This window comes from Aphelocoma coerulescens, chromosome 23 (assembly GCF_041296385.1).
Source record: "Aphelocoma coerulescens isolate FSJ_1873_10779 chromosome 23, UR_Acoe_1.0, whole genome shotgun sequence".
Taxonomy (NCBI): domain Eukaryota; kingdom Metazoa; phylum Chordata; class Aves; order Passeriformes; family Corvidae; genus Aphelocoma; species Aphelocoma coerulescens.
In genome coordinates this window covers 5,695,824-5,720,847 of record NC_091036.1, presented here as the reverse complement: position 1 = coordinate 5,720,847, position 25,024 = coordinate 5,695,824, and the positions used below count along the sequence as shown (strand labels likewise).

At 51.1% G+C, this 25,024-nt stretch overlaps 1 protein-coding gene across 1 annotated transcript in view; it reads right to left on the bottom strand.

The window, feature by feature from the left end:
* CSMD2 (CUB and Sushi multiple domains 2) overlaps nt 1-25,024 on the bottom strand; it is a 368,722-nt gene that overhangs the window by 27,899 nt on the left and 315,799 nt on the right. The window contains exons 46-56 of the mRNA XM_069036010.1: nt 24,937-25,017; nt 22,421-22,534; nt 19,906-20,094; nt 18,886-19,032; nt 16,993-17,181; nt 11,549-11,734; nt 7,349-7,543; nt 5,052-5,225; nt 4,313-4,486; nt 2,635-2,808; nt 1,711-1,899 (exon numbers count right to left, since the gene is read on the bottom strand). Of these exons, the coding sequence (XP_068892111.1) occupies nt 1,711-1,899; nt 2,635-2,808; nt 4,313-4,486; nt 5,052-5,225; nt 7,349-7,543; nt 11,549-11,734; nt 16,993-17,181; nt 18,886-19,032; nt 19,906-20,094; nt 22,421-22,534; nt 24,937-25,017 (1,812 nt within the window). The remainder of the gene's footprint in view (nt 1-1,710; nt 1,900-2,634; nt 2,809-4,312; nt 4,487-5,051; nt 5,226-7,348; nt 7,544-11,548; nt 11,735-16,992; nt 17,182-18,885; nt 19,033-19,905; nt 20,095-22,420; nt 22,535-24,936; nt 25,018-25,024) is intronic.

Sequence of the window (25,024 nt, the reverse complement as noted above, 5' to 3'; positions counted from 1 at the left end):
ATCCCTCTCCTCAACCTCCAAGCCCCTTTCCCTGGGAATCCCTCTCCTCAACCCCAAAGCCCCTTCCCTGGGAATCCCTCTCCTCAACCCCAAAGCCCCTTCCCTGGGAATCCCTCTCCTCAACCCCAAAGCCTCTTCCCTGGGAATCCCTCTCCTCAACCCCAAAGTCTCTTCCCTGGGAATCCCTCTCCTCAACCCCAAAGCCCCTTCCCTGGGAATCCCTCTCCTCAACCCCCCAAAGCCCCTTTCCCTGGGAATCCCTCTCCTCAACCCCAAAGCCCCTTTCCCTGGGAATCCCTCTCCTCAACCCCAAAGCCCCTTCCCTGGGAATCCCTCTCCTCAACCCCAAAGTCTCTTCCCTGGGAATCCCTCTCCTCAACCCCAAAGCCCCTTTCCCTGGGAATCCCTCTCCTCAACCCCAAAGCCCCTTCCCTGGGAATCCCTCTCCTCAACCCCCAAGCCCCTTCCCTGGGAATCCCTCTCCTCAACCCCAAAGCCCCTTCCCTGGGAATCCCTCTCCTCAACCCCAAAGGCCCTTCCCTGGGAATCCCTCTCCTCAACCCCAAAGCCTCTTCCCTGGGAATCCCTCTCCTCAACCCCAAAGCCCCTTCCCTGGGAATCCCTCTCCTCAACCCCCAAGCCTCTTCCCTGGGAATCCCTCTCCTCAACCCCAAAGTCTCTTCCCTGGGAATCCCTCTCCTCAACCCCAAAGCCCCTTCCCTGGGAATCCCTCTCCTCAACCCCCCAAAGCCCCTTCCCTGGCAATCCCTCTCCTCAACCCCAAAGCCCCTTCCCTGGGAATCCCTCTCCTCAACCCCAAAGCCTCTTCCATGGGAATCCCTCTCCTCAACCCCAAAGCCTCTTCCCTGGGAATCCCTCTCCTCAACCCCCCCAAGCCCCTTCCCTGGGAATCCCTCTCCTCAACCCCAAAGCCTCTTCCCTGGGAATCCCTCTCCTCAACCCCAAAGCCCCTTCCCTGGGAATCCCTCTCCTCAACCCCCAAGCCTCTTCCCTGGGAATCCCTCTCCTCAACCCCAAAGTCTCTTCCCTGGGAATCCCTCTCCTCAACCCCAAAGCCTCTTCCCTGGGAATCCCTCTCCTCAACCCCCCCAAGCCCCTTCCCTGGGAATCCCTCTCCTCAACCCCCAAGCCCCTTCCCTGGGAATCCCTCTCCTCAACCCCAAAGCCCCTTCCCTGGGAATCCCTCTCCTCAACCCCAAAGTCTCTTCCCTGGGAATCCCTCTCCTCAACCCCAAAGCCCCTTCCCTGGGAATCCCTCTCCTCAACCCCCCAAAGCCCCTTCCCTGGCAATCCCTCTCCTCAACCCCAAAGCCCCTTCCCTGGGAATCCCTTTCCTCAACCCCAAAGCCTCTTCCCTGGGAATCCCTCTCCTCAACCCCCAAGCCCCTTCCCTGGGAATCCCTCTCCTCAACCCCAAAGCCTCTTCCCTGGGAATCCCTCTCCTCAACCCCAAAGCCCCTTCCCTGGGAATTCCTCTCCTCAACCCCAAAGCCCCTTCCCTGGGAATCCCTCTCCTCAACCCCAAAGCCCCTTCCCTGGGAATCCCTCTCCTCAACCCCCCAAGCCCCTTCCCTGGCAAGCTCTGGAACCCACCGGGATCATCCCCACGCGCCCTTCACGGGCATTTCCCCGCGCCAACCCCGCGGGGGGGAGCGGCCGGGCTGGGCACGGAGCGTCGGGAGCACTTACAAAGGCACTGGGGGAGGGCTCTGTCCCACGTGCCATCGCCCTGGCATGTCAGGACGTGCGTTCCCAACAAATAAAATCCATGGATGCACTGATAGGACACAGTGGTGCCGAAGCTGAACCTGTGGGGGCCGCTCGGCTGCACTTGCCGGACGCTGTTTTCCAGGTGCCCGGGGTCAGAACAGTTCACAACTGCGAACAAACAACAGAACAACACCCGAAAAATAACGGGAAACAAAGGGTGGGCTGGAAAACGTGGGATTCTCCCCCGATTCTCCCCTCCCCCCCCCCCAAAAAAAAGCAGGAAAAAGGGTGGAAAATTCCAAGTTTCATGTTGTAATTTAAATTTTTTCCCCATGAATTTTGAGGGGGGGGGGATAGGAAGAATTCCTTAGGAAAGGGGGAAAAAAGGGAGTCCAGGGAATCCGCAGGTGCTCACTCAGCAGCACAGCCTGGATCTCCAGCCCCACATCGGGATTTAGATTATCCAGCTGGGAATAACTGATCTCAAACTGGGATTTCTGTCATCCAGCAGGGAATAACCACTAATCCAGCATGGACAGAGATCCTGGATTAGGGGAGTGCAGAGGGAGGGAGTGCAGGGAGGGGAGGGGATTTGGCAAGTGAACCTGAGTGCTGATCCCAAGGCAAAAAGGGAAAAAGGCTCTGCACAAAGCTGTGGTGGTGGAGGAAAAGCTGCTCCAGGGGGTCTGATCCCAAATTTCCTTGTGTTCTCCCCACTTCCAACACACTCCAACGCCTCAGAGGATGCAGGGAGGTGAGGAAATCCCAACGCTTGATCCGTGGGATTTACAGCAGCCCGGGGAGCTTCAACATCCACTGGACATCCCTGGGTGCTCTGCAGGGATTTCTGGATTGGGAACACGGAGAAATCCTGGAAAAAGGCCCTGGCTATCCCAGACTGACCTCGGCAGGAGGGCAGGGTGCTGCTCCACTGGCCGTTGGCCAGGCACTGGGATTGGGAAGCTCCCTCCAGGCGGAAGCCGGGGTTGCACTGGAATTTGGCCACGTCGTTGAGGTTGAACTGGGAGCCCTGGGTGAGGCCGTTGGGGGGGTTGCCAGGGTGGCCACAGGTGATGGCTGCAAGCACAAAATGGAAGTGTTACTCCGTTTATTCCTGTGGATTATCCATTGGAAAAAGTTCTGGAGGTAGGAGAGTGTAAAAACCCCCACATCAATCCCAAAACCCGGCGATTTGGGGCCTGCTCTGTGGAGAAATGGGATCACACTGCAAGAATGGGGTTTTTGTAGGTTTTACTGGCACTAGGAATTCCCTCATCCAGGAATTCCCTGCATCCCTCTGCAGGCAGCTGAGTGCCAGGATCCCACTGATTTACCCCAGACTTCCCTCTTCAAAAATCCCAGCTCCTGCTCTCAATCCCACATCACCCTGGGCATCCCAAAATCTGCTGTTCCCTCTCCCTGTGCCAGTCCTGGCTGCTCCCTGCAGGGAAAGGTTACACCTGGAGGCAAAGAGGGAAAATAGGAGGAAAATCAGGATTCCAGCCCAGGGCCTGAAGAGCTGAAATCTCCCCAGGCAGGAGAACTTTTGTAGGAAGATTTTCCTTCCAAATCCCTGAAGTGAGGATTTTTCCATCAGTTTTTTTCCCCTGAGGTTGGTGTTGGATCGGGATGAGGTGAAGGGCACAGGGAAGGCGAGATCCAAAGGCTGGAGCAGCAGGAAGCACGGCTGTCCTGGGAGATGATGGAGCTGCATCTTCCCAAACCTGCCTGGCAGCTGCAGGACCTCTGCTGATCCAATTTCCTCATCCAAGGATAGAAAGTGAATTTCAAGTTTTCACCAGAGCATCCTTAGGCACGAGAGTGAATTCCAGCCATTCCACCCTTTCCAAACATTCTTCTCCCAAAAACTCCCGCAGGATCTCAGACACTCCCCAAATTTTGGAGTCACTGCTAACTTTGCCAACTCAATCCTGGTTTCTGCTTTTCAGGCTGGATCCTGCCAGGTCATTCCCTCCTTCCCATCCTGTTCTTGCCGTGCCCCAGCACAGAAAGCTCCAAACCAGATGGGAGAGATGGGAACAAACAGCTGGAGCACCACGATATGAAATCCATGGATTGTGCTGCCCCTTGATAAGAAGATGCTTCAACTTATCAACACCTGAGAGCTCCAGGGAGTTGGTTAATTGGGTTATGTCCTGGGAAGATAAATGAGGAGTTTCAAGGTGATTTGGGAAGGAGCAGAGGAGAGATCCTGATTTTCCATGGACACGGAGCGTGGCTCTCAAGGATTCTGACCACCGGGGTGTGCTTGTAGGGCTGTGCCTGCCTTTAACTCCCTCTGACCCCAAAAAGGCTCCTCTCCTCTGATCCCACACCTTCAGCTGGGCTCGGGAAGGAGAAATCCAGTGGAATTTTTGAAGCACAAAGAAATCTTTTCTTGGAGAGCTCCTGCAAAACACCCGGAGCGTGCGTGCACGGCCACCCCACATCCTGAGGGTGTGAGCCCTGCACAGCCCCTTCCACAGCCCCTTCCACGCATTCCTGGCTGGAATATCCCCCTTCTACACCTTCCTGGCTGGAATTTCCCCCCCCCAGGGCTGAAGGAATGACAAGTACTTACGCACACAGACAGGCGTTTTCCCGGACCAGCGGTGATCCTGCTGGCAGATCCGCACGGACATCCCGATGAGGCGGAAGCCGGGCTGGCACTGGTACACCACGCTGCCCCGGTAGTTGTAGTTCTCCCCATTGATCTGCCCGTTCACAATGGGGCTGGGCACGCCACAGTGCCCGGCTGGAAAGGGCAAAACAGCAGGAATCACCCGGAGATCCCAGCAAAGGGGTCCCCCAAAGGCATCGCCCAAGCCCCGGATCTCTGTGGGATCGGGGTGCTCAGAAGTTGGGGTGGAAGGGAATGTAAGGATCCACAGGGACACCTTCCACCATCCCAGGGTGCTCCAAGCCCTATCCAACCTTTCCATGGACACTTGGGATGGGGCAGCCATGATTCTCGGGGCAATCCATGCCTGTTATTTGTAGGGAAGAATTCCATCCCAATATCCATCCCAATATCCATCCCAGTATCCATCCCAGTATCCATCCCTCTTTCAGCTCCAGGCTGTTCATTCAAGACTCTGCTGCCATAAATAATCCTCCTCACCCCAAAGCTCTCCCAACACCTCACCCCTACTGAGGATGCAGGAATCATTCTGCTTCCCTTTTATACCCACTTAAAACCCCCGCAAGCGTGGATTCCTCCTCCAATCCATCCCTAAAATCCCTGCTCCTTCCTGAGGCGCCCTGAGGAGCCTTTCCCAAGCCCTGTGGGTGGCACCAGGAGTTTCCCAAGGGATACCTACCCAGACAGCGCACCTCAGCCCCGCTCCAGAGCCCGTTGGCCATGCACTCCCGGACCCGCGAGCCCACCAGGGTGTAGCCGGTGTTGCAGGAGAAGATGGCAGTGGCCCCGTAACTGGTGAGGGTCCCGATCTTGTTCCCGTTGGGAGGGGTGGGCAGGTCCCCACAGGAGATAACTAGGAGAGAGATCCCAAAGGACAGTGAGGAAAACAGGCTGGGAGGGATGGGTTTTGAAGGAATGCACTCAGGCACGGCCCCAGGAGTTATGGCTGGAGTGGGACAGTTCCCAGGAATTCCAGGAGTTGTAATAATTCCAGAGCAGGGTTGGATGAGGTGACAAAACCCAGAGCTGTTCATATTTATGCTTCAGGACACGAGGGAAGCACTAAAGACAGGCTGGGAAGGAACCAGAGGAGTTTTTCACACCAGAACTTCCTCACAGGGGAATCTTTTTCTGTCATTCACCCATTGCTGGATGCAGCAGGAAGCCATTCCCAGAAAACCCACAGAATCATGGAATGGGTTGGGTTGGAAGGGACATCTCTCACTAGGCCAGGTTGCTCCAAGCCCTGTCCAAGCTGACCTTGGAATGGCACAAAGCTTCCAATGAAAAGTGACACCCAGCTTTTCCCCACAAGGTGAAATTCCAAGATCTGCAGATCCCAGCCGGGTTTGTGGGATGCAGGAGCCCCTGCAAACCCCGCTCCTCCTCTGAACTCCAGCTCTTGATTTTATCTTCATTTTCTCTGCCTTCCAGCTCTGCCAACCCTGAGAAGCTCCCGCTGGCTGCTCCTGACCTCGGGGCACTGCCGAGATCCCAGATCCTGTCACTTGGATTTCGGTGGCAATCTGGGAACAAAAGGAGGTCAGGCTCCTGCTCCCAGATCCGGAGGAAGAGCTGGCAGGGGGAAAAGTGCATCTGTCACCCACGCCGGCAGTCACAGCTCCACAAACAAAGGCAGCAGCGGGGAAGGAGAGATTTTGCTGTCTCTGTCTGCACTTGGAGAGAAAAACATTCCACCTCTGACAAAAGGAGAGCTCCAAAGCACAGCAGCGGTGCCAGAGCAGCTGAGAGCTGCTCGTGTGCCCCGATGGGTTTGATTTGCAGGTGCTGCCATCACCTCTGTGGGAGAGCTGAGGGTTGACAGCAGAATTCTTTATTTTTCCTCCTTAAAAGCCCCAACTTCAGAGCAGCTGTGACAGCGAAGCTGCTGGGACCCCACAGCAACAGCTGAGCTGAGATGTTGGAGAAGTGCTGAGATTAAACCAGGAATCAGATCCAGAGGTGACCTCTCCCTGCATCCCAACTCTCTTCCAGCAGTTCTGTCTCCACCTCAGGAGTAATTAACTCTCACCCCATGGCAGGGACACATTCCACCATCCCAGCTTGCTCCAAGCTGGCCTGGGACCCTTCTAGGGATGGGGCAGCCACAGCTTCTCCGGGAAATCCATCCCAGCCCCTCCCCACCTGCTGCAGAATGGTTAGAGGATCAGGGACATGGATTATTGATAAAGGGAATAAATCAATAACAGAATTGTACAAAGCAAAGGCCTGCATGACAAAAAACCTCCATGAAAAAGTGCCTGTGTGAGAAACAAGCCTGGGAACAAAAAGGGAGTTTTTTAGGAGGTACAGTGCTGTTCTGATAAGATGTGCTGACCATGAGAAGGCAGGAAAGACTTTGATCTCTCAAGACAAAACACAAAGCTTGCCAAATGTAGTTTTTATCTAACCCAATTATGTAGAAGTAAGAATGCACCTTTGTAAGCTTAAACTAATTAAAGAATTGATAAGCTTGTACTCAATACTACATAAGTATAAACAAAGCTTGCTCTACCAATCACATTGATTGTCTGCATGGTTTCCCCCACCGAAGTCAGCACCCACCCTCACAGGGAGAAACTTCTTCCCAAATTCTGAACCAAACCATCTCACAAATGCCCCAAAGGCCAAACCATGCTCCACAGCTCTGCTGCCTCCACCTCAGCTGCTGCCAAGAAGAATCAAGTCCCACCCCACGGCAGGGACACCTTCCACCATCCCAGCTTGCTCCAAGCTGGCCTTGGACACTTCCAGGGATGGCGCAGCCACAGCTTCCCTGGGCAACCCATCCCCATGCTCAGAGGGAGGGACTTCTTCCCCAAAATCCGCACCAAACCATCTCATCTCGTACCCAAAGGGCACCACCACCTCCTTGGTCACCCACCATCACCCACCAGCACCAGCCTCAAATCCCCGGCGTTGACCCCGAACACAAACCCAGCCCCCGGTGCCACCCTGGTGCCACCCTGCTCTTACTTTTACAGGTGGGCACGGGCTCCCCGATGCTCCAGGTGCCGTTGGCCTGGCAGCGGATGACCCTCTGGCCAGTGTAGTAGTAGCCAGGGTCGCAGATGAGCATCAGCTGGGCGTTGTAGTGGTACTGCACCTCGTAGGTCAGGCGCCAGCGGCCGTGCTCCACCGCGATGCTGCCCACGTCGGGGCACGTCACAGCTGAGCCCAGCGGGCAGGCAGGAAAACGAGCCAAAAAAATAACACAGAGAGTTGGTTAATTGAGGTTTCAAGCCCCAAACAATCCAGGTTGGGGCAGGTTTTTAATGAGGGGAACATCCCCTGGTGGGATTGTTGTTGAGAAGGGGAAGGAAAACTCTCGGGGCTGAAATTCGGAGAGGAGACGCCTCGCAAGGATGCTAAATCATAAAAGAAAAAGCAGAGCTTGCTTTGGAAGCTTCCAGGTAGCCACGGGCACAGCTGGCCAGCAGATCTCTGCAGTTTGATGAGGTGAATTAATTAGGATTTCTAACAGCTACATCCCCCAGGACATTCAGGTCCCCAGTGACCCAACCCTCGGAGTTGGTCCAAGGGTTTCTTCACCCCACTTCTCGTTCTTTCCTCTTGTGGAAATCTCGTTCTTTCCCCTTTGGAAATGAGGCTAAACAATATTTCAGCAGTGTGTTAGAAATGGATTTTTGTAGGTTTTACTGGCACCAGGAATTCCCTGCATCCAGGAATTCCCTGCATGCCTCTGCAGGCAGCTGAGTGCCAGGATCCCACTGTTTACCCCAGACTTCCCTCTTGAAAAATCCCAGCTCCTGCTCTCAATCCCACATCACCCCGAGCATCCCAAAATCTGCTGCTCCCTCTCCCTGTGCCACTCCTGGCTGCTCCCTGCAGGGAAAAAGTTGATTTTTAGTAGAGATATGAACCCTAAAATCCAAGAGAAAAGGTTGGAAAAACACCAGGAGCTCTGTAACTGCACAGTGGGATTTTCCAGAGCCACAAGTCCAGGAAAAATACAGAAAAAGCCCAAATCTTCGGGTTTTAAAAGCCAATTATAAATATAAAATAAATAATATAATAAATAGAATAGGATTTTCCAGAGCCACAAGTCCAGGAAAAATACAGAAAAAGCCCAAATCTTCGGTTTTAAAAGCCAATTATAAATATAAAATAAATAATATAATAAATAGAATAGAAAAGGCAGCAGAAACATTAACAGGAGTTCTTTAAGGTGCACACTCAGCTTGTCAATATTTATAAGTTTAATTCATTATAAATGAATTAAGCTTATTAAGGATAAACTCCTTTAATTTATCCTTTAATTTATTAAAAATCTTAGTTTTCGTAAACATCTCAAGATGAAAATCTTAATATTAAAAAGATACGGAAAAGCTAAAAACATTCTTTATTAAAAATCTTAATATTAAAATCTTAATGTTAAAAGTCTACAAAAAAGTGAAGAAAAATATTAATGTACTAAAAATCTTAATTTTTAGCTTTTTGGTAGATTTTTAAGATTAAGAATTTAATATTTTTATTAAAATTAACATGAAAATTTTAATAAAAATATTAAAATCCTAATCTTAAAAATCTACCAAAAAGCTGAGTATTTTCATTTAATAAACATCTTAATTTTAATAAAAATCTCAATATGAAAAGCTTTATGTTAAAAATATACAAGAAAGCTAAAAAAAATTCTTCATTTAATAAAAATCTTAATATTAAGACCTTAATGTTAAAAATATACAGAAAAGCTAAAGAAATTCTTAATTTTCTAAAAATCTTCATTTTAATAAAAATCTCAGTATTAAAATCCTAATCTTAAAAATCTACAAAAAAGCAAAAAGAATTATTCATTGATTATAAATCTTAATAAAAATCTCAACATTAAAAAGCTCCAAGAAAGCAAAAAAAAATTAATTTATTAAAAATTTCAATATTAAAATCTTAATATTAAAAATACACAGAAAATAAAAAAATTCTTAATTTATTAAAAATTTTAATTTAAATAAAAACATTAAAATCTTAATATTAAAAGCATACAGAAAAGCAAACAAAATCCTTAATTTATTAAAAATCTCAATTTTACTAAAAATCTCGATATGAAAATCTTAAAATAAAAAAAATCTACAAAAAAGGGGAAAAAAATCCTTAATTTATTAGAAATCTTAGTTTTACTAAAAATATTCAAATCTTAATATTAAAAATCTGCAACAAAGCTAAAAATTTTCTTCATTTATTAAGAATCTTAATTTTACTAAAAATATTAAAATATTAATATTAAAAAACTACAAAAAAGCAAAAATGTTTCTTCATTTTTAAAAAAATCTTAATTCTCATAAAAATATTAAAATCTTAATATTAAAAAACTACAAAAAAGCAAAAAATCTTAATTTATTCAAAATCATAATTTTAATCGAAATATTAAAATCTTCATATTAAAAATCTACGAGAAAGCAAAAATTTTTCTTCATTTATTAAAAATCCTAATTATAATGAAAATATTAAAATATAATATAAAAAATTTACAAAAAAGCAAAAAAAAATTAATTTATTAAAAATCTGTTTTACTAAAAATATTAAAATCCTACAAAAAAGCCCCCAAAAATCCTAATTTAATAACATTCCTAATTTTAATCAGAATATTAAAATCTTAATTTAAAAAAATCGACAAAAAAGCGAAATAAATCTGTAATTTCTTACAAATCTTAACACGAAAAATCACAAAAAAGCGAAAAAGAAGTTCCTTAATTTATAAAAAAATCTTCATTTTCATCAAAAGTTGAGAATCTTATTATTAAAAACCAACCAAGAAGCTGAAGGTGTGGAGGCAGCAGCGCAGCTGGGAACCACCAGCCCCAGAGCCCCAGGGCAGAGCTCGCCGCTCTCCAGGGACACCCAGACCGTCCTAGGCCCAAAAAGTGTCAACCAAAGAGCCTCTAAAGGGGGGCAAGCTGAGGGGAATGACCTCATTAACTGAAGCTTTAATTGGAGAATTCACCCTGCTATGCAAATGAACCAAACCTATAACAGTGTGAAGAACTCGTGCCCTGCCGTCCACCTTGGGGCCCATCTCGGCAGCGGCCTCTGGCTCCCAGGGGTACCTTTGAAGGCCTTTCAAACAAATCCCTGCCTTGATTCCCTTACTCCTGCCCAGTCTCTGTTTTTAGGAGGCTGTCCTGGGTTGCAGTGTGTTCTATTCCCATCCCCATGAGCTGTTGAAATCAGGTGGGGCAGTGTTTCCTTGCCTCCTCCCCCCGAGACCATCTTGCTGTTAATGGCCCATCATTGTCCTGCCCCATCACTCCCAGATAACTCCCTCCGGACACTCTGCTGTTGATGACTCCCAGATAACTCCCTCCGGACTATCTCCTGTTAATGAGCCTAATCAACACTTGGCCTCATGACTCATTACCCCATTGTGAGATGCTCCACCCAGAGGGAGGAACCAAGCATTCCATCCTGGATATAATCTGAGATTCTGAACACCAGAGACAATCTTCCCACTGGATTTCCAGAGGACAGGAGCTACACAGCCACCACTGGACTTTCTTAGGAGGAGCAGACCCCTTTACTACAGGATCACGGCTTCAGAGGACTGCAGCCACCATTCTACCAGACTGCTACCACCACCCTGCCTAACAGGGACTCAGGCTGTATCTTGACTCTGTCAGTGTTTTCTTTTACTTTCTTTTCCTTTTCTTTAATTTCCATTAAATTGTTATTCTGACTTGGTGCCTCCCACTGGTTTGTTTTCAAACTAGCACAGAGGCCACTTCAGGCACCACTCCCCAGCCACAGAGACTGGGGGGAAGCTGAGCCCTTCCCATCCCCGCCAAGGCCTGCTCCTTTCTCCTTTCCATTCCCTTAATGCTTCCCAAAAAAATCATCCCTTTTATTTATCCCCAGGAAACTGAGGCACAGGGATGGACAGGGAGGGAAGGAGCTTCAGGCCAGCCAGGCTGAGCTGCCTCTTGCCTTCATTCCATGGGATCATGGAATGGTTGGGGTTGGAAGGACCTTCAATCCCATCCCATCCCATCCCATCCCATCCCATCCCATCCCATCCCATCCCATCCCATCCCACCCCACCCCCTGCCAGATTTCATCTCTCCAGTAATTCCCCAGCAAACCCCAGAGCCGTGGGGGCAGAGCTGGTTGTTCTCCAGGTGGAAAGGCCACCCCAGCGCCGGCCGGACATCCCGAATTCCCACTCACCCACGCACAGCGGGGGCTGATTCCCGTTGCTCCAGACTCCCTCCTGCAGGCACTCGGTGCTGGGCTCGCTGCCCGGCTGCAGCTGGAAGCCCTGGTTGCACTGGTACACGGCCTTGGTGCCCACCGTGTACTCCTTCCCAAAAACAACCCCGTTCCTCGGGGCTCTGGGAACGCCACAGGAGAGAGCTGGGAAGAGAAAACACACCGCCCCCCCCCAAAAAAAAACCCATCAGGGAGCTGCTGGTTTTATCCCGAACCGAAATCCCACATCCCAAACTTTCCTACTGGTAAACTCCAGGGAGTGCCCACCCTTCATAAAGGACCAGTGTTTGCAACAGTGAATCCAGCCCCGAATCCCAGTTCCTCCTGGAAAAGGCTCTGGCTCACACTTCCCATAATAACCATAACACAAAATGCATCGGCGGAGCGCTGCCGAGTTCTCACGTGGAGATAAAGGATTCCACAGCAGCAGCCACCCCAAACCCCTCTCCAGGAGCACTTCTGGATCCCATAAAGCAGCAAATTGTGGATGGATTTAGCTGAGGAGGAAAAGGGTGGGAATTCAGGGGGAAAATGGAAAAGCCAGGCAGCTGCTGGAGACAGGGGCTCTGCACCATTCCCGCTGGAATCCTCGGATCCGAGGGCAGGGCAGGGAGGGGACAGGCAGGTGACAGCCAGAAATACACAAAGAATCGCCCCATTTATGTTGTTATCCTGCTTCCCACCCCCGGGAATGCCAGCGTTGGGAAATGTCCCTCACATCTGCTTTTCCAGCAGCATTCGGGGGAGGAGGGGAAGCAAATCCAGATCTGACTCCAAACCCACCCTGAGGTCCCCATCCCTCTCCAAGCCTGGCTCTGGGGAAGAGGGAGATCCACATCCCTCCTGTCTGGACAGGGTGGGATGCCAAGGGAAGAGCAGCCAGGACCTGGGAAGCTGCTGAAGTCTCTGTGGGGCTGGGAGAGGAGCAGAAGCAGCCAGGAAGCACAGCCCTAACCCCTGATCCCAATATCTGCCTGTGCTTCCCAACAATCCCATTCCCTCCTGGAGCAGCCCCAGCTCAGCTCCCGAGCTCTTCTCCCGAGCTGCTCTAACACATTCACCTTCCTGGTGTTCCCTGAGCACAGAAACAGGGCTGGAAAAGCAGGAAAAGTCACGTTTTGGTGACTGGGAGCCCAGTGAGGGCCAAGGAGCCACAGCAGCACAACCCTGGGGCTTTCCTGGTGTTCCCTGAGCACAGAAACAGGGCTGGAAAAGCAGGAAAAGTCACATTTTGGTGACTGGGAGCCCAGTGAGGGCCAGGGAGCCACAGCAACACAACCCTGGGGCTTTCCCTACACAAAGTCCAGCTTTTATCCCACTCCTGCTGCAGCCTGGAGCGGGATCCCAGAGCAGCTGGCAGGTGCTGGAATTCCGAGGGGTGGGAGCAATTCCAGAGGCAGGATCAGGCCCGTCCCTGGCAGCACTGATGGTGACAGGAGTGTCACTGCAGCGAGCTCAGGGCTGGCCAATCCCTCTCCAAGGCCTGGTGTCTAGACAGGCTGCCAGGCTGAATACCAATGGCCTTCCAGGGAAAAGAGGGCACCTGGAAAATCCAACCTTTTCCCTGCCACCCAGCAGCTCTGGTGTTCCTTTTTCCTGCTTCCCTTTCCTCCTGCTCCAGCCACGGAGACTGGGGGGAAGCTGAGCCCTTCCCATCCCCGCCAAGGCCTGCTCCTTTCTCCTTTCCATTCCCTTAATGCTTCCCAAAAAATCATCCCTTTTATTTATCCCCAGGAAACTGAGGCACAGGGAGGGACAGGGAGGGAAAGAGCTCCAGGCCAGCCAGGCTGAGCTGCCTCTTGCCTTCATTCCATGGGATCATGGAATGGTTGGGGTTGGAAGGACCTTCAATCCCATCCCACCCCCTGCCATGGCCAGGGACACCTTCCCCTATCCCAGGTGGCTCCAAGCCCCTGTCCAACCTGGCCTTGGACACTTCCAGGGATCCAGAGGCAGCCCCAGCTTCTCTGGAAAACCCATTCCAGCCCCTCTCCACCCTCACAGGGAGGAATTTCTTTCCAATCTTTTATCTAAATCTGCTCTCTGCCAGTTTAAAACCAGTATCAAGTTTTTCTTTACAGAGACTTTTGGGGTGGCAACAAACCCATTCCTGAGGCTCAACCTGTGGGCACTGCAACTCATGGGAGTGTTTATTCCCTTACTCCTCCTGTCCAGTCTCTGTTTTTAGGAGGCCACTTCAGGCACCACTCCCCAGCCACGGAGACTGGGGGGAAGCTGAGCCCTTCCCATCCCCACCAAGGCCTGCTCCTTTCTCCTTTCCATTCCCTTAATGCTTCCCAAAAAATCATCCCTTTTATTTATCCCCAGGAATGTGGGATGAGGGAGGTTGTTCCAAAGGGAATCAAACCAGCGTTTGGCTTGGAGAAACAAAGGGAAAAAGGAGAAGGGACAGAAAAAGCAAATCTGCAGCTGGGATCCCAAAGACAAAACTGCTCCAAAGCAGCAGAGACAGCAAAGGCACAGCAGATCATGGAGTGCCCTCTGTGCCAAGGCAGGATGGTTCCCTGCAGAATATTCCACAAATCCAGCGAGGACGGAGCACGGAGGGAAGGTTATTCCGAGGGGATGGGGAAGGGGGAGAGGATTCTGAGCTGGCAGGAAGGAGCTTTGGGAAGCGTCATTTGTGCATTTGTGTTTCTGGGCACCCCAGTCCCTCCTTCCTGACACGGGGGGAACAATTCCTGCAGCTCCACGGAGGGAATTCCCAAATCTCTGCCACCTGAAAGGGTGGGAATTTGATACAGCCCAACCCAAAAGCTGCTTTGGGAGATGTGGGGATAGACAGAAAAATGTTGGATTTGATGTGGCTGAAGGAGCAGGAGAGGAGCCAGCCCAGGCCTCGGGGTGGAGCTGCTCTGCCAGGAATTCTCCTCCTGAATCCTGAATCCTGCATCCAGCCCAGGGCACCAGAGAGCCACGGGCCAGTACTGGGATTCCTGACAGGAAAACGAGGAAAGAGAGGGGAAAAGGGACTCTTTTCACCTCGGGAGGAATTCAAGTTCTCCCTGCTCTTCCAGAGGGACATCCAGCAGCAAGATCCTGCCCTGTGTGCTCAGTGGAGACATTCCCACTCCTCCAAAGGGAAAACGAATCAGGAAGATACCTGGAATGCTATGGATTGCCCTCAAATTCCTGCTCTGCCATGGAGTGGGCACCACGGATGGTGCCCGTGGGGCTCCTGCCACGTCACACGTTCAGCAGGGCCAGAGTGGTGTGGGATGGCTTTGGGGCCTCTCACTTCCCATGGAAAATCCCCTTCCCAAGGCACAGCCCTGGGCTGCTCAGCACCACCACGGGAGCTTCCCAACATTCCCAGGCCTGGGAGTGACCACCACAGCGGGTCTGGCTCCGAGCCCTTCCCTGGTGGCCCCGGAGCTGCTGGTTGGGGACTTGCTCCTGCTCTGAACTGTGGCTGCGGTGTCACCCCAGCCAATCCAGCCCTTCCCAACTTCCCTCCATCTCCTTCCCACTTCCAGGTTTAAAGTCCATTCCCCTCACCCCACCACACCTCCTGGGAGCTGAGCACGAGGTTCAGGTGGGATTCCACCCCTGCAGGGCAGTCAGGGCTTGGCAGGATCCAGACCTGTTCCTAAGGACACAATTTTCCTTAAAAAAGGTGGAGTAAACCAGAGGAATCCCTCAGGCTGGGCTAAGGATTCGGGAAGCACAGTTGCCATGACAGCCCTGGCTGTGCTGTTCATCTGCTCACCCCAGCTCTTGGCTTTGCCCAATCCCCATTTTCTGGGAGCGAAATCCCTCCCTGACCTTGTGTCCAGCCTCCCTCTGGAACAGGATGGAGCAGCGGGGCCTTGGTTTAGCACTTCCCACTCCTTTAAAATCAACTCCAGAGGGAAACGAGCGCTCCCAGCACCAAGTTCTCCTTCAGAGGTGCAATTCCCAAAGAGCCAAAGTGATCCAGGAGCCTTCCAAGCCTCCCACATGGAACAATCCCACGTCTCCTGATGGCCTAACAATGCAGACACCGCAGAGCGACAGTGCCAGAGCCAGCTCTGCTCCCTGCCTGGATTCCAGGGAAGTCAATGCACTATGAATCCCCAGGCTCAGTCCCTTGGAACAGGGATGAGTGTTCAAAGGCACTGCAAGGCTCCTTTGGAATAACGATGGGAATTTCAGCTCCACAAAGGAGCCGAGATGATTGGTGGGTGGAGGGAAAGGTGGGAGCAGAGAGGGAGCACCGGGAGCAGCAGCAGAACCCCCCAGGCACAAAGCCTTGTCCCCAGTGCTTCCCGTGCTGGAATTCGCTCTGTGCTGGGCAGGATGTGCCACGGAGATTCCGGATAATGAGCAGGGAATGTGGAAGGAACAACTCCATGGCTAAACCTTGGATGAAGCCAATGGGAGCTGCCTGAATCCCCAGGAATTTCCCTCCCCCCGCTGACACGTGCAGAGCTAAGAGGGCACTTCCAGAAGAACCAGAAAGGGAATTCCAGTTAGGGAGCAGAGCAGCCCTGGTGCTCCTGGCAGCCTTTCCAGATTCTTCCAAGCCTTTGTGGATTCTTCCAAGCTTCTCCCAAGCGAGGCTTGGCTGTGTCTTCACTGAGGGTCTGAACACTTCCACACCAAGAGCCTTCACAGAGATGGGGCTTTTCCTTCCCCATCCTGACCCCTTCCCTCTTTTCCTGCTCCCAATTACTCCCTTCCCTCTTTGCCTTCTATTCCCAAGGCCTTGGACATGAGGATCACCCCTCAGTGCCCACCTGCAGCTCCAAGTCCATCCTCAACATGGAATTACAAAAATTCCAATAGGGGTGTCTTCACACAGATGAGGCTTTTCCTCCCCCATCCCAAGGCCTTCCCTCTTTTCCCATTCCCAGTTACCTGCTTCCCTCTTTCCCCATCTATTCCCAAGGCCTTGGATACGAGGAGCACCCCTCAGTGCCCGCCTACATCTCCAAGCCTGTTTTCAACATGGAATTCTCAACGGGAATTCCAACAGCAGCACCTTCACACAGATTGGGAATTTTTCCTCCCTCATCTGGAGCCCTTCCCTCTTTTCCCACTCCCAGTTAACCCCCTCTTTGCCTTCTATTCCCAAGGCCTTGGATATGAGGAGCCCCCCTCAGTGCCCACCTGCAGCTCCAACATGGAATTCGCAACGGGAATTCCAACAGCAGCACCTTCACACAGACGAGGTTTTTCCTCCCCCATCGCAAGCCCTTCCCTCTTTTCCCACTCCCAGTTACCTCCTTCCCTCTCTGCCCATCTATTCCCAAGGCCAAACACCCCTCAGCGCTCCGAGCCCGTTCTCCACACGGAATTCTCAACGGGAATTCCAATTTGGGGTTTTTTTTTTCACCGCCTTTTCCCCCTGCTTTTCCCACGATTCCTGGCACTTGATCCCAACCCTTCCACGCTCTCACCTTGGCACAGGGGGATGGCTTCCCTCCAGTGGAAGTGGCCCTGGGGGTGCTGGCTGCAGGTGGTGGTGCTGTGTCCCACCAGGCGGTATCCGGCGTCGCATGCGAAGCGCACGGAGCTGCCGGGGCGCAGCCCGGAGTGGCTCAGGATCATCCCGTGCGCCGGCGGCTGCGGGAGGCTGCAGTAGGGAGCTGGGAAGGGGGGCAGGAGAAAGGAAACCAATCACAGCACGGGCAGCATCAGGGTCATCCCCTTCCCTCCCCCAGGAATTACACCGAGCTTCCCGAAAAACGGGGAGTTGACGATGGATAAACACGAAGTCGAAGCGGGGAAGGAGCGCGGGGCTCCGGTCTGAGCCTCACTCTGGAATAAGGGGTCGATCCTGATAACGAAATATTCCTTAATCCATCTGCTGAGTGAATTCATTCCTCACTTCTGAGGTGCTGGCAGGGTCTGAGCCCGGTTTGAGAACTTCCATTAATTGAGAATTGCCAAGTTCCCACACAGGGATTCGCTGCGGGGAATTCTCAGCCAATATTCCGGCTCTGGCAGCAGTTTTGTGCTGGATGAGCAGCCAGGATTCCCTGATCCTGGTTCTGCTCCCAAACAGATGAGCAGGAGCACAGAGTGGGTTTGACAATTCCCTGGAAAAGCTGTGACACCCTCAGTCACAGGGAAGTTGTGCCTCATGCTCCGAGCAGCTCCTGAGCAGGCTCTGACGTTCTGGGATGTTCCTCACTGCAAGGACACGGTCATTCAGGAACACAGAAATATTTGGGATGGGATTCCCTCATCCAGATCCAGATGTTTTTGACAATTCCGTAGAAAAGCTGTGACACCCTCGGTGACATGAAGTTGTGGCTCTGAGCAGCTCCTAACCCAGGGTCTGAAGTTCTGGGATGTTCCAACATCTCAGGATGGCCTCATGGCAAGGACATGGTCATTTAGCAGCATTGAAATCTTTGGGATGGGATTCTCTCATCCAGATCCAGATGTTTTTGACAAATCCCTGGAAAAGCTGTGACACCCTCGGTGACAGGGAAGTTGTGGCTCATGCTCTGAGCAGCTCCTAAGCAGGTTCTGACATTCTGGGATGTCCCTCACTGCAAGGATGTGATCACTTAAGAACACAGAAATATTTGGGATGGGATTCCCTCCTCCGGATCCAGAGCCACTTATAGAATCCCGGAATCATTAAGGTTGGAAAAGGTCTCCAAGATCGAGTCCAGCCATTACCCCACCACCAAACCAGGTCCTTGAGCACCACATCTACACTTTGTTTGAGCACTTCCAGGGATTGTGATTCCAGCACTTCCCTGGACAGACTTTTCCAGTGCCTGACCACCCCCTCATCCACAAACCTTACCCAGTATCCAATCCCTGGCATCAATGACTCTACACATCCTGCTTCTGACTCTGAAGAGTGCTTGAGAAACGACCCAAAGCTCCAAGGATTCTCCCTGGGATTTCTCCTGATTGTGATCCCACAATCCTGGTTCTGATTGCTAAAAAATGGTCGAGAAACGACCCAAAGCTCCAAGGATTCTCCCTGGAATTCCTCCTGATTGTGATCCCACAATTCTGGTTAGGATTGTTAAAAGAATGGTCGAGAAACAAACTAAAGCTCCAAGGATTCTCCCTGGAATTCCTCCTCATTGTGATCCCACAATCCTGGTTCTGATTGCTATAAAATGGTCGAGAAACGACCCAAAGCTCCAAGGATTCTCCTGGACAAACCCTGCCTTTCCCAGCCTCCCCAGCTCAGAACGTGCCCGGCTCTGTGCCTCCCCCGCCTCGGCACCTCCTGCCCTCACAGCTGGATCTCCACAGGAACTCCATGGATTCTCCTGGCTGTGGAGCCACTCCTGCAGCTGGCAGAGGCAGCTGGGACTCACCAGAGTAGCGGATTTTGAAGCCTTTCCTGTTGTAGGCGTGGTCGGAGGACCAGCGCAGGAAGACGCTGTTCCCGCTGCTGGTGACGGTCAGAGGGGCCGAGTAATTCCCACTCAGGGACAGCAGCAGGGGACTCTGTCCAGAGGGACCTGGAAGAAGGAGGGGAGAGGGAAAAGGGAAAAGTCAGAGCTGCCACGGAGCCACTCGTGGGGCTCGGTGTCCCTGCGGGAGGAATGGGCACATGGAGCTTTTCCATGAGGAGAGGCAGCTCCCAGCTCGCTGTGGACATGAGTTCCAGGGCTCACATCCTGCTCCTGGGAATCCAGGATCCAAAAAAACACATTAAAACCACGATTTGCTCCAGGCAGGAGTTCAGGTCCCCATGGTGATCCCAGGAGTAGCAGCACAGCCCCCATGTTCTGCATGGATTGCCCTGACAATCCCATTCCCAAGACTTTTCCAGTGCCTGACCACCCCCTCATCCACAAAGCTTTCCCAGTATCCAATCCCTGGCATCAGTGACTCCACACATCCTGCTTCTGACTCTGAAGAGTGCTTGAGAAATGAGCCAAAGCTCCAAGGTTTCTCCCTGGAATTTTTCCAGAGTGTGATCCCATAATCCTGGTTCTGATTGTTGAAAAGTGGTTGAGAAACAACTCAAAGCTCCAAGGTTCCTCCTGGGCCTGGAGAATCTGCTCCTTGTGGCCTTCAGGGATGAGAATTCCCACTTCCCAACTCATTCCCTGCAGCAATCTCTGCTGCCATCCCTCTCCCAGGAATTTCCTAACTCCTGCCCCTTGGAAAAATGCTTCAGATCCAGCTGAAAAATGGAATTGCTGCTATTTCCTTACGCCAGGAACCAGTGAGGCTCAGGAGGAGCTTTCTGGAAGGCCAGCAGGAGGTTACAGGTGGGGAGCTGGGCCTGGAATGCTCCTTCCCCTTTGACTGCCATGGGATTATGGAATCCCATGAGGAAGGTTTGGGATGAAGGACCCCGCAGGTCGGAGGGGTCAATCTCTTACCATCGAAGATCTCGAACTCGTCGAACTGCTTCTCGCTGAGGAAGTACTCGATGGTGAGGGAGATGTTGTACCCTGGCTCCACCTTCACCACCCAGGAACACGTCTGGAAGTGAGGGTAACTTCCCAGGAAGCTCTGGCTCAGGATCACCCCTGTGGAATCCGTCATCAGCTGGTTCATGGGGCAGTGCACTGGGAATGGAAAGGAATATTCCTGGTTTTTCAGAGGAAGGATGGAAGCACAATGTCTGTCTTGATGAGCCAGCTCAAAGCAGAGCACAACCCTTGCACTCCTTGATCCCTGGAGCTTGGAGAATCCCAAAATCCTACAAATCCCAATAATTGTCACACGTAAAGGGAGCAAAAAGCAGCGAAGCCAACAAACCATTCCCACTGCCTCAGCCTTGCTCCCCATCTCTCCCAAAACGAGCAGTGCCACAACCAGAACTCTCTGGAGGCACAGAAACCTCTCCAGGAATCCCTGGAAACTCCATCAGAACAAAGGCTGGAACTGCAGCTCATCCTGTGGAGTTGTTAACTGGGATATGGGAACTCCCAATTCCCTCCTCTCATCCCCACCCCACACTTGGCATCGAGGAATGTTAAACCCAGCTGGGAAGAGTGAAAAAAAAGGCCAACAAAATACCCCAGGAAAGGGGAACACACAGAGGAAAGGGAAGGGGGAAAGGGAAGGGGGAAAGGGAAGGGGGAAAGGGAAGGGGGAAAGGGAAGGGGGAAAGGGAAGGGGGAAAGGGAAGGGGGAAAGGGAAGGGGGAAAGGGAAGGGGAGGGGAGGGGAGGGGAGGGGAGGGGAGGGGAGGGGAGGGGAGGGGAGGGGAGGGGAGGGGAGGGGAGGGGAGGGGAGGGGAGGGGAGGGGAGGGGAGGGGAGGGAAGGGAAGGGAAGGGAAGGGAAGGGAAGGGAAGGGAAGGGAAGGGAAGGGAAGGGAAGGGAAGGGAAGGGAAGGGAAGGGAAGGGAAGGGAAGGGAAGGGAAGGGAAGGGAAGGGAAGGGAAGGGAAGGGAAGGGAAGGGAAGGGAAGGGAAGGGAAGGGAAGGGAAGGGAAGGGAAGGGAAGGGAAGGGAAGGGAAGGGAAGGGAAGGGAAGGGAAGGGAAGGGAAGGGAAGGAAAGGAAAGGGAAGGGAAGGGAAGGGAAGGAAAGGAAAGGAAAGGAAAGGAAAGGAAAGGAAAGGAAAGGAAAGGAAAGGAAAGGAAAGGAAAGGAAAGGAAAGGAAAGGAAAGGAAAGGAAAGGAAAGGAAAGGAAAGGAAAGGAAAGGAAAGGAAAGGAAAGGAAAGGAAAGGAAAGGAAAGGAAAGGAAAGGAAAGGAAAGGAAAGGAAAGGAAAGGAAAGGAAAGGAAAGGAAAGGAAAGGAAAGGAAAGGAAAGGAAAGGAAAGGGGAATCTTTCTTTACCCATAATCGTCACCAAAGCCCGGTGCAAATGCAGGATTTTATGGACAGAAAACAGCCAGAAGTGCCCAGAAAGAACAGGAATTCTTTCCAAATCCTGCATCCCATCAGGAATGTTGTGGCCTCCAGGAACTGGTGGCCAGCTGTGATCTGGGCAGTGCCCTCAGCCCTGGGCTAACAACCACCAGGAAATCATGGAATGACCTCGCTCCCTCTCCTCCAGCTCCTGCTCTCGCAGAGGGAATAAAGCTCCAGGAAAATATCCCATTATTTGGGAAAAATGGTCAGAGAGCAGCAGAATAACCAGGGCTGGAGTGGCCAAAGGGCCCAGCAGGGATCCAGAGGAGAAATCAGGGATGTGGGAGCAGGGAAACATCTCTGGGATCGCTCCTGAGCAGCCCCAAGGTGCCCAGGCAGCGAGTTTGGGGCTTTCAATTCCAGACATTCCCTGGAATCCACAGAGGAGCTGTTCCTGTGGGATTGCCCGGCCTGAGGAGCTTCCCTGCTCCTCCTCTGGCAGCCCAGCATTCCCTATTCCCAGGGGAAGGACACCTGGATGCCTCTGGAGCACACAGCACTGCTCAATCCCAAATCCCAAAGAACCCTTGGGGTGCAATCCCATGGTTTTGGTGTGGAGACCCTGCAAAATCCCCCGAGCCTGGAGTGGGGAAACTGGAATTGGTGGGCACTGGAAGAGGCTCCCCAGGGAATTGTCACGACCCCAAGGCTGCATTCCAGAGCTCCAGGAGTGTTGGGACAACACTCTCAGGGATGCACGGGGTGGAATTTTTGGCATGTCAGTGCAGGGACAGGGATTGAACAGGACGATCCTTCCAGCTCAGGATATTCCATGATTTTATGAACATTCCCTCCATCATTTTCCAGAGCTGCTGCCATAAATTCCCCAGGGAATCTCTCCCTGGGATTTGCTGAGATCCCAGCCCAGGTGCCCAGCCCTGGCACACAGCGGGGTCTCCCTCCCTCACCCAAAGCCCCGCACTCCTGGCATGCTGGAGATGGGAAAATTAACCCCAAGGATGAAAAACGTGTGGGAAAACCTCTCCCAAATCCCTCCCTGAGCAGGGAAATCTGGGAATTATGGAGGCTTTACCTTCACAGGTGGGTGGGGGCCCCTCAAACTGCAGGTGGGTGCCCAGTTTGCAGGTGAGGATCTCGTTGCCAATGAGGGTGAAGCCAGGAAGGCAGCGGTACCTCACGATGTCACCTGGGCAGGGATGGAAAACGGGAATGAGAGGGGGAAATGCAGGGATAGAAGGGGAGATAGAGGGATAAAAGGGGGAGATAGAGGGATAAAAGGGGGAAATTGAGGGATAAAAGGGGGAAATAGAGGGATAAAAGGGGGGAATAGAGGGATAAAAGGGGGGAATAGAGGGATAAAAGGGGGGAATTGAGGGATAAAAGGGGGAAATTGAGGGATAAAAGGGGGAGATAAGAGGGATAAAAGGGGGGAATGCAGGGATAGAAGGGATAAAAAGAGGGATAAAAGGGGGGAATGCAGGGATAGAAGGGATAAAAAGAGGGATAAAAGGTCAAAATGCAGGAATTAAAGTGGGGAATGCAGGAATAAGGTCAAAATGCAGGGATAGAAGGGGAAATAGAGGGATAAAAGGGGGAATGCAGGCATAAAAGGGGAAATGGATAAAAGGGGGAGATAGAGGGAAAAAAGGGGGGAATGCAGGGATAGAAGGGGGAAATAGAAGGATAAAAGGCAGAAATAGAGGGATAGAAGGAATAAATAGAGGGATAAAAGGTATAAATGCAGGAATTAAAGGGGAAATAGAGGGATAAAAGGGGGGAATGCAGGGATAAAAGGGGGGAATGCAGGGATAGAAGGGATAAAAAGAGGGATAAAAGGTCAAAATGCAGGAATTAAAGTGGGGAATGCAGGAATAAAAGGTCAAAATGCAGGGATAGAAGGGGAAATAGAGGGATAAAAGGGGGAAATAGAGGGATAAAAGGGGAATGCAGGGATAAAAGGGATAAAAAGAGGGATAAAAGGTAAATGTAGGAAAAAAGGGGCAAATGCAGGAATTAAAGGGGGAAATGCAGGAATAAAAGGGAAATAGAGGGACAAAAGGGGGGAATGCAGGGATAAAAGGGGAAATTGAGGGATAAAAGGGGGGAATGCAGGGATAAAAGGGGGAAATGCAGGGATAAAAGGGGGGAAATAGAGGGATAAAAGGGGGAAATAGAAGGATAAAAGGCAGAAATAGAGGGATAGAAGGAATAAAAAGAGGGATAGAAGGTCAAAATGCAGGAATTAAAGGGGAAATAGAGGGATAAAAGGGGGAAATAGAGGGATAAAAAGGGGAAATGCAGGGATAGAAGGGGAAATAGAGGGATAAAAGGGGGAAATGCACGGATAAAAGGGATAAAAAGAGGGATAAAAGGTCAAAATGCAGGAATTAAAGTGGGGAATGCAGGAATAAAAGGTCAAAATGCAGGGATAAAAGGGGAAATAGAGGGATAAAAGGGGGAAATGCAGGGATAGAAGGGGAAATAGAAGGATAAAAGGCAGAAATAGAGGGATAGAAGGAATAAAAAGAGGGATAAAAGGTCAAAATGCAGGAATTAAAGGGGAAATAGAGGGATAAAAGGGGGAAATGCAGGGATAAAAGGGGAAATAGAGGGATAAAAGGGGGAAAGGCAAGAATGAAAGGTATAAATGCAGGAATAAAAGGGGAAATAGAGGGATAAAAGGTCAAAATGCAGGAATTAAAGGGGGAAATGCAGGAATAAAAGGGATAAAAAGAGGAATAAAAGGGGGAATGCAGGAATAAAAGGGATAAAAAGAGGAATAAAAGGGGGAATGCAGGAATAAAAGGTCAAAATGCAGGAATAACGGGGATATGCAGGGATAAAAGGGGGAAATACAGGGATAAAAGGGGAAATAGAGGAATAAGAGGTCAAAATGCAGGAAAAAAGGGTAAATCGAGGGATAAAAGGGGTAAATGCAGGGATAAAAGGGATAAAAAGAGGGATAAAAGGGGGAAATACAGGGATAAAAGGGATAAAAAGAGGGATAAAAGAGGGGAATGCAGGAATAAAAGGTCAAAATGCAGGGATAAAAGGGATAAAAAGAGGGATAAAAAGGGGGAAATGCAGGGGTTAAAGGTGTAAATCAGAAATAAAAGGCTCCAAAAGCCACTCTGGAGTCACCCTGGGATGAACTCCCACCACCACACGAGATCCATGAACGATTCCAGGTGCAGACTCCCCTCAGAGAGAGCAGCTCCAAGAAAAATCCTGGCTGCAGCCACTTAAAAATGTGGATGGGAGCAACACCCACCAAAAAAAATCCCCCAAAAAAGCTCCTGAAAAGCCCTCAGAAAGCAGAAGAACAGCTCCAAAGCTTTGTGGGCAACACCTGAGAGCCGTTGTTATTCCCAGGGATTCCTGAGGGATTCCAAACAGGCTCAGGGCTCCCACAAAAAACCACTTTTCCAGGGAGGAAAAGGCTGGGAACAACGAGAGCACTTGGATGCTGTGTTTGGTGTTGAGCTCCCATGGAAAGCCCCTCTGGAAGCCCAAATTTGGGAGGAAAACGCCATTGCCAGGAGCTGGGGAGGTGGGAATGAGGATGAGGAGGATGAGGGAAGGTTTTACCGATGTTGAACTCCTCGTTCTCCGTGATGATCTCGGCGTTGGGAACGATGGTGGGAGGCTGGCAGCGGAAAAGCTGGAAAGCTGGGAA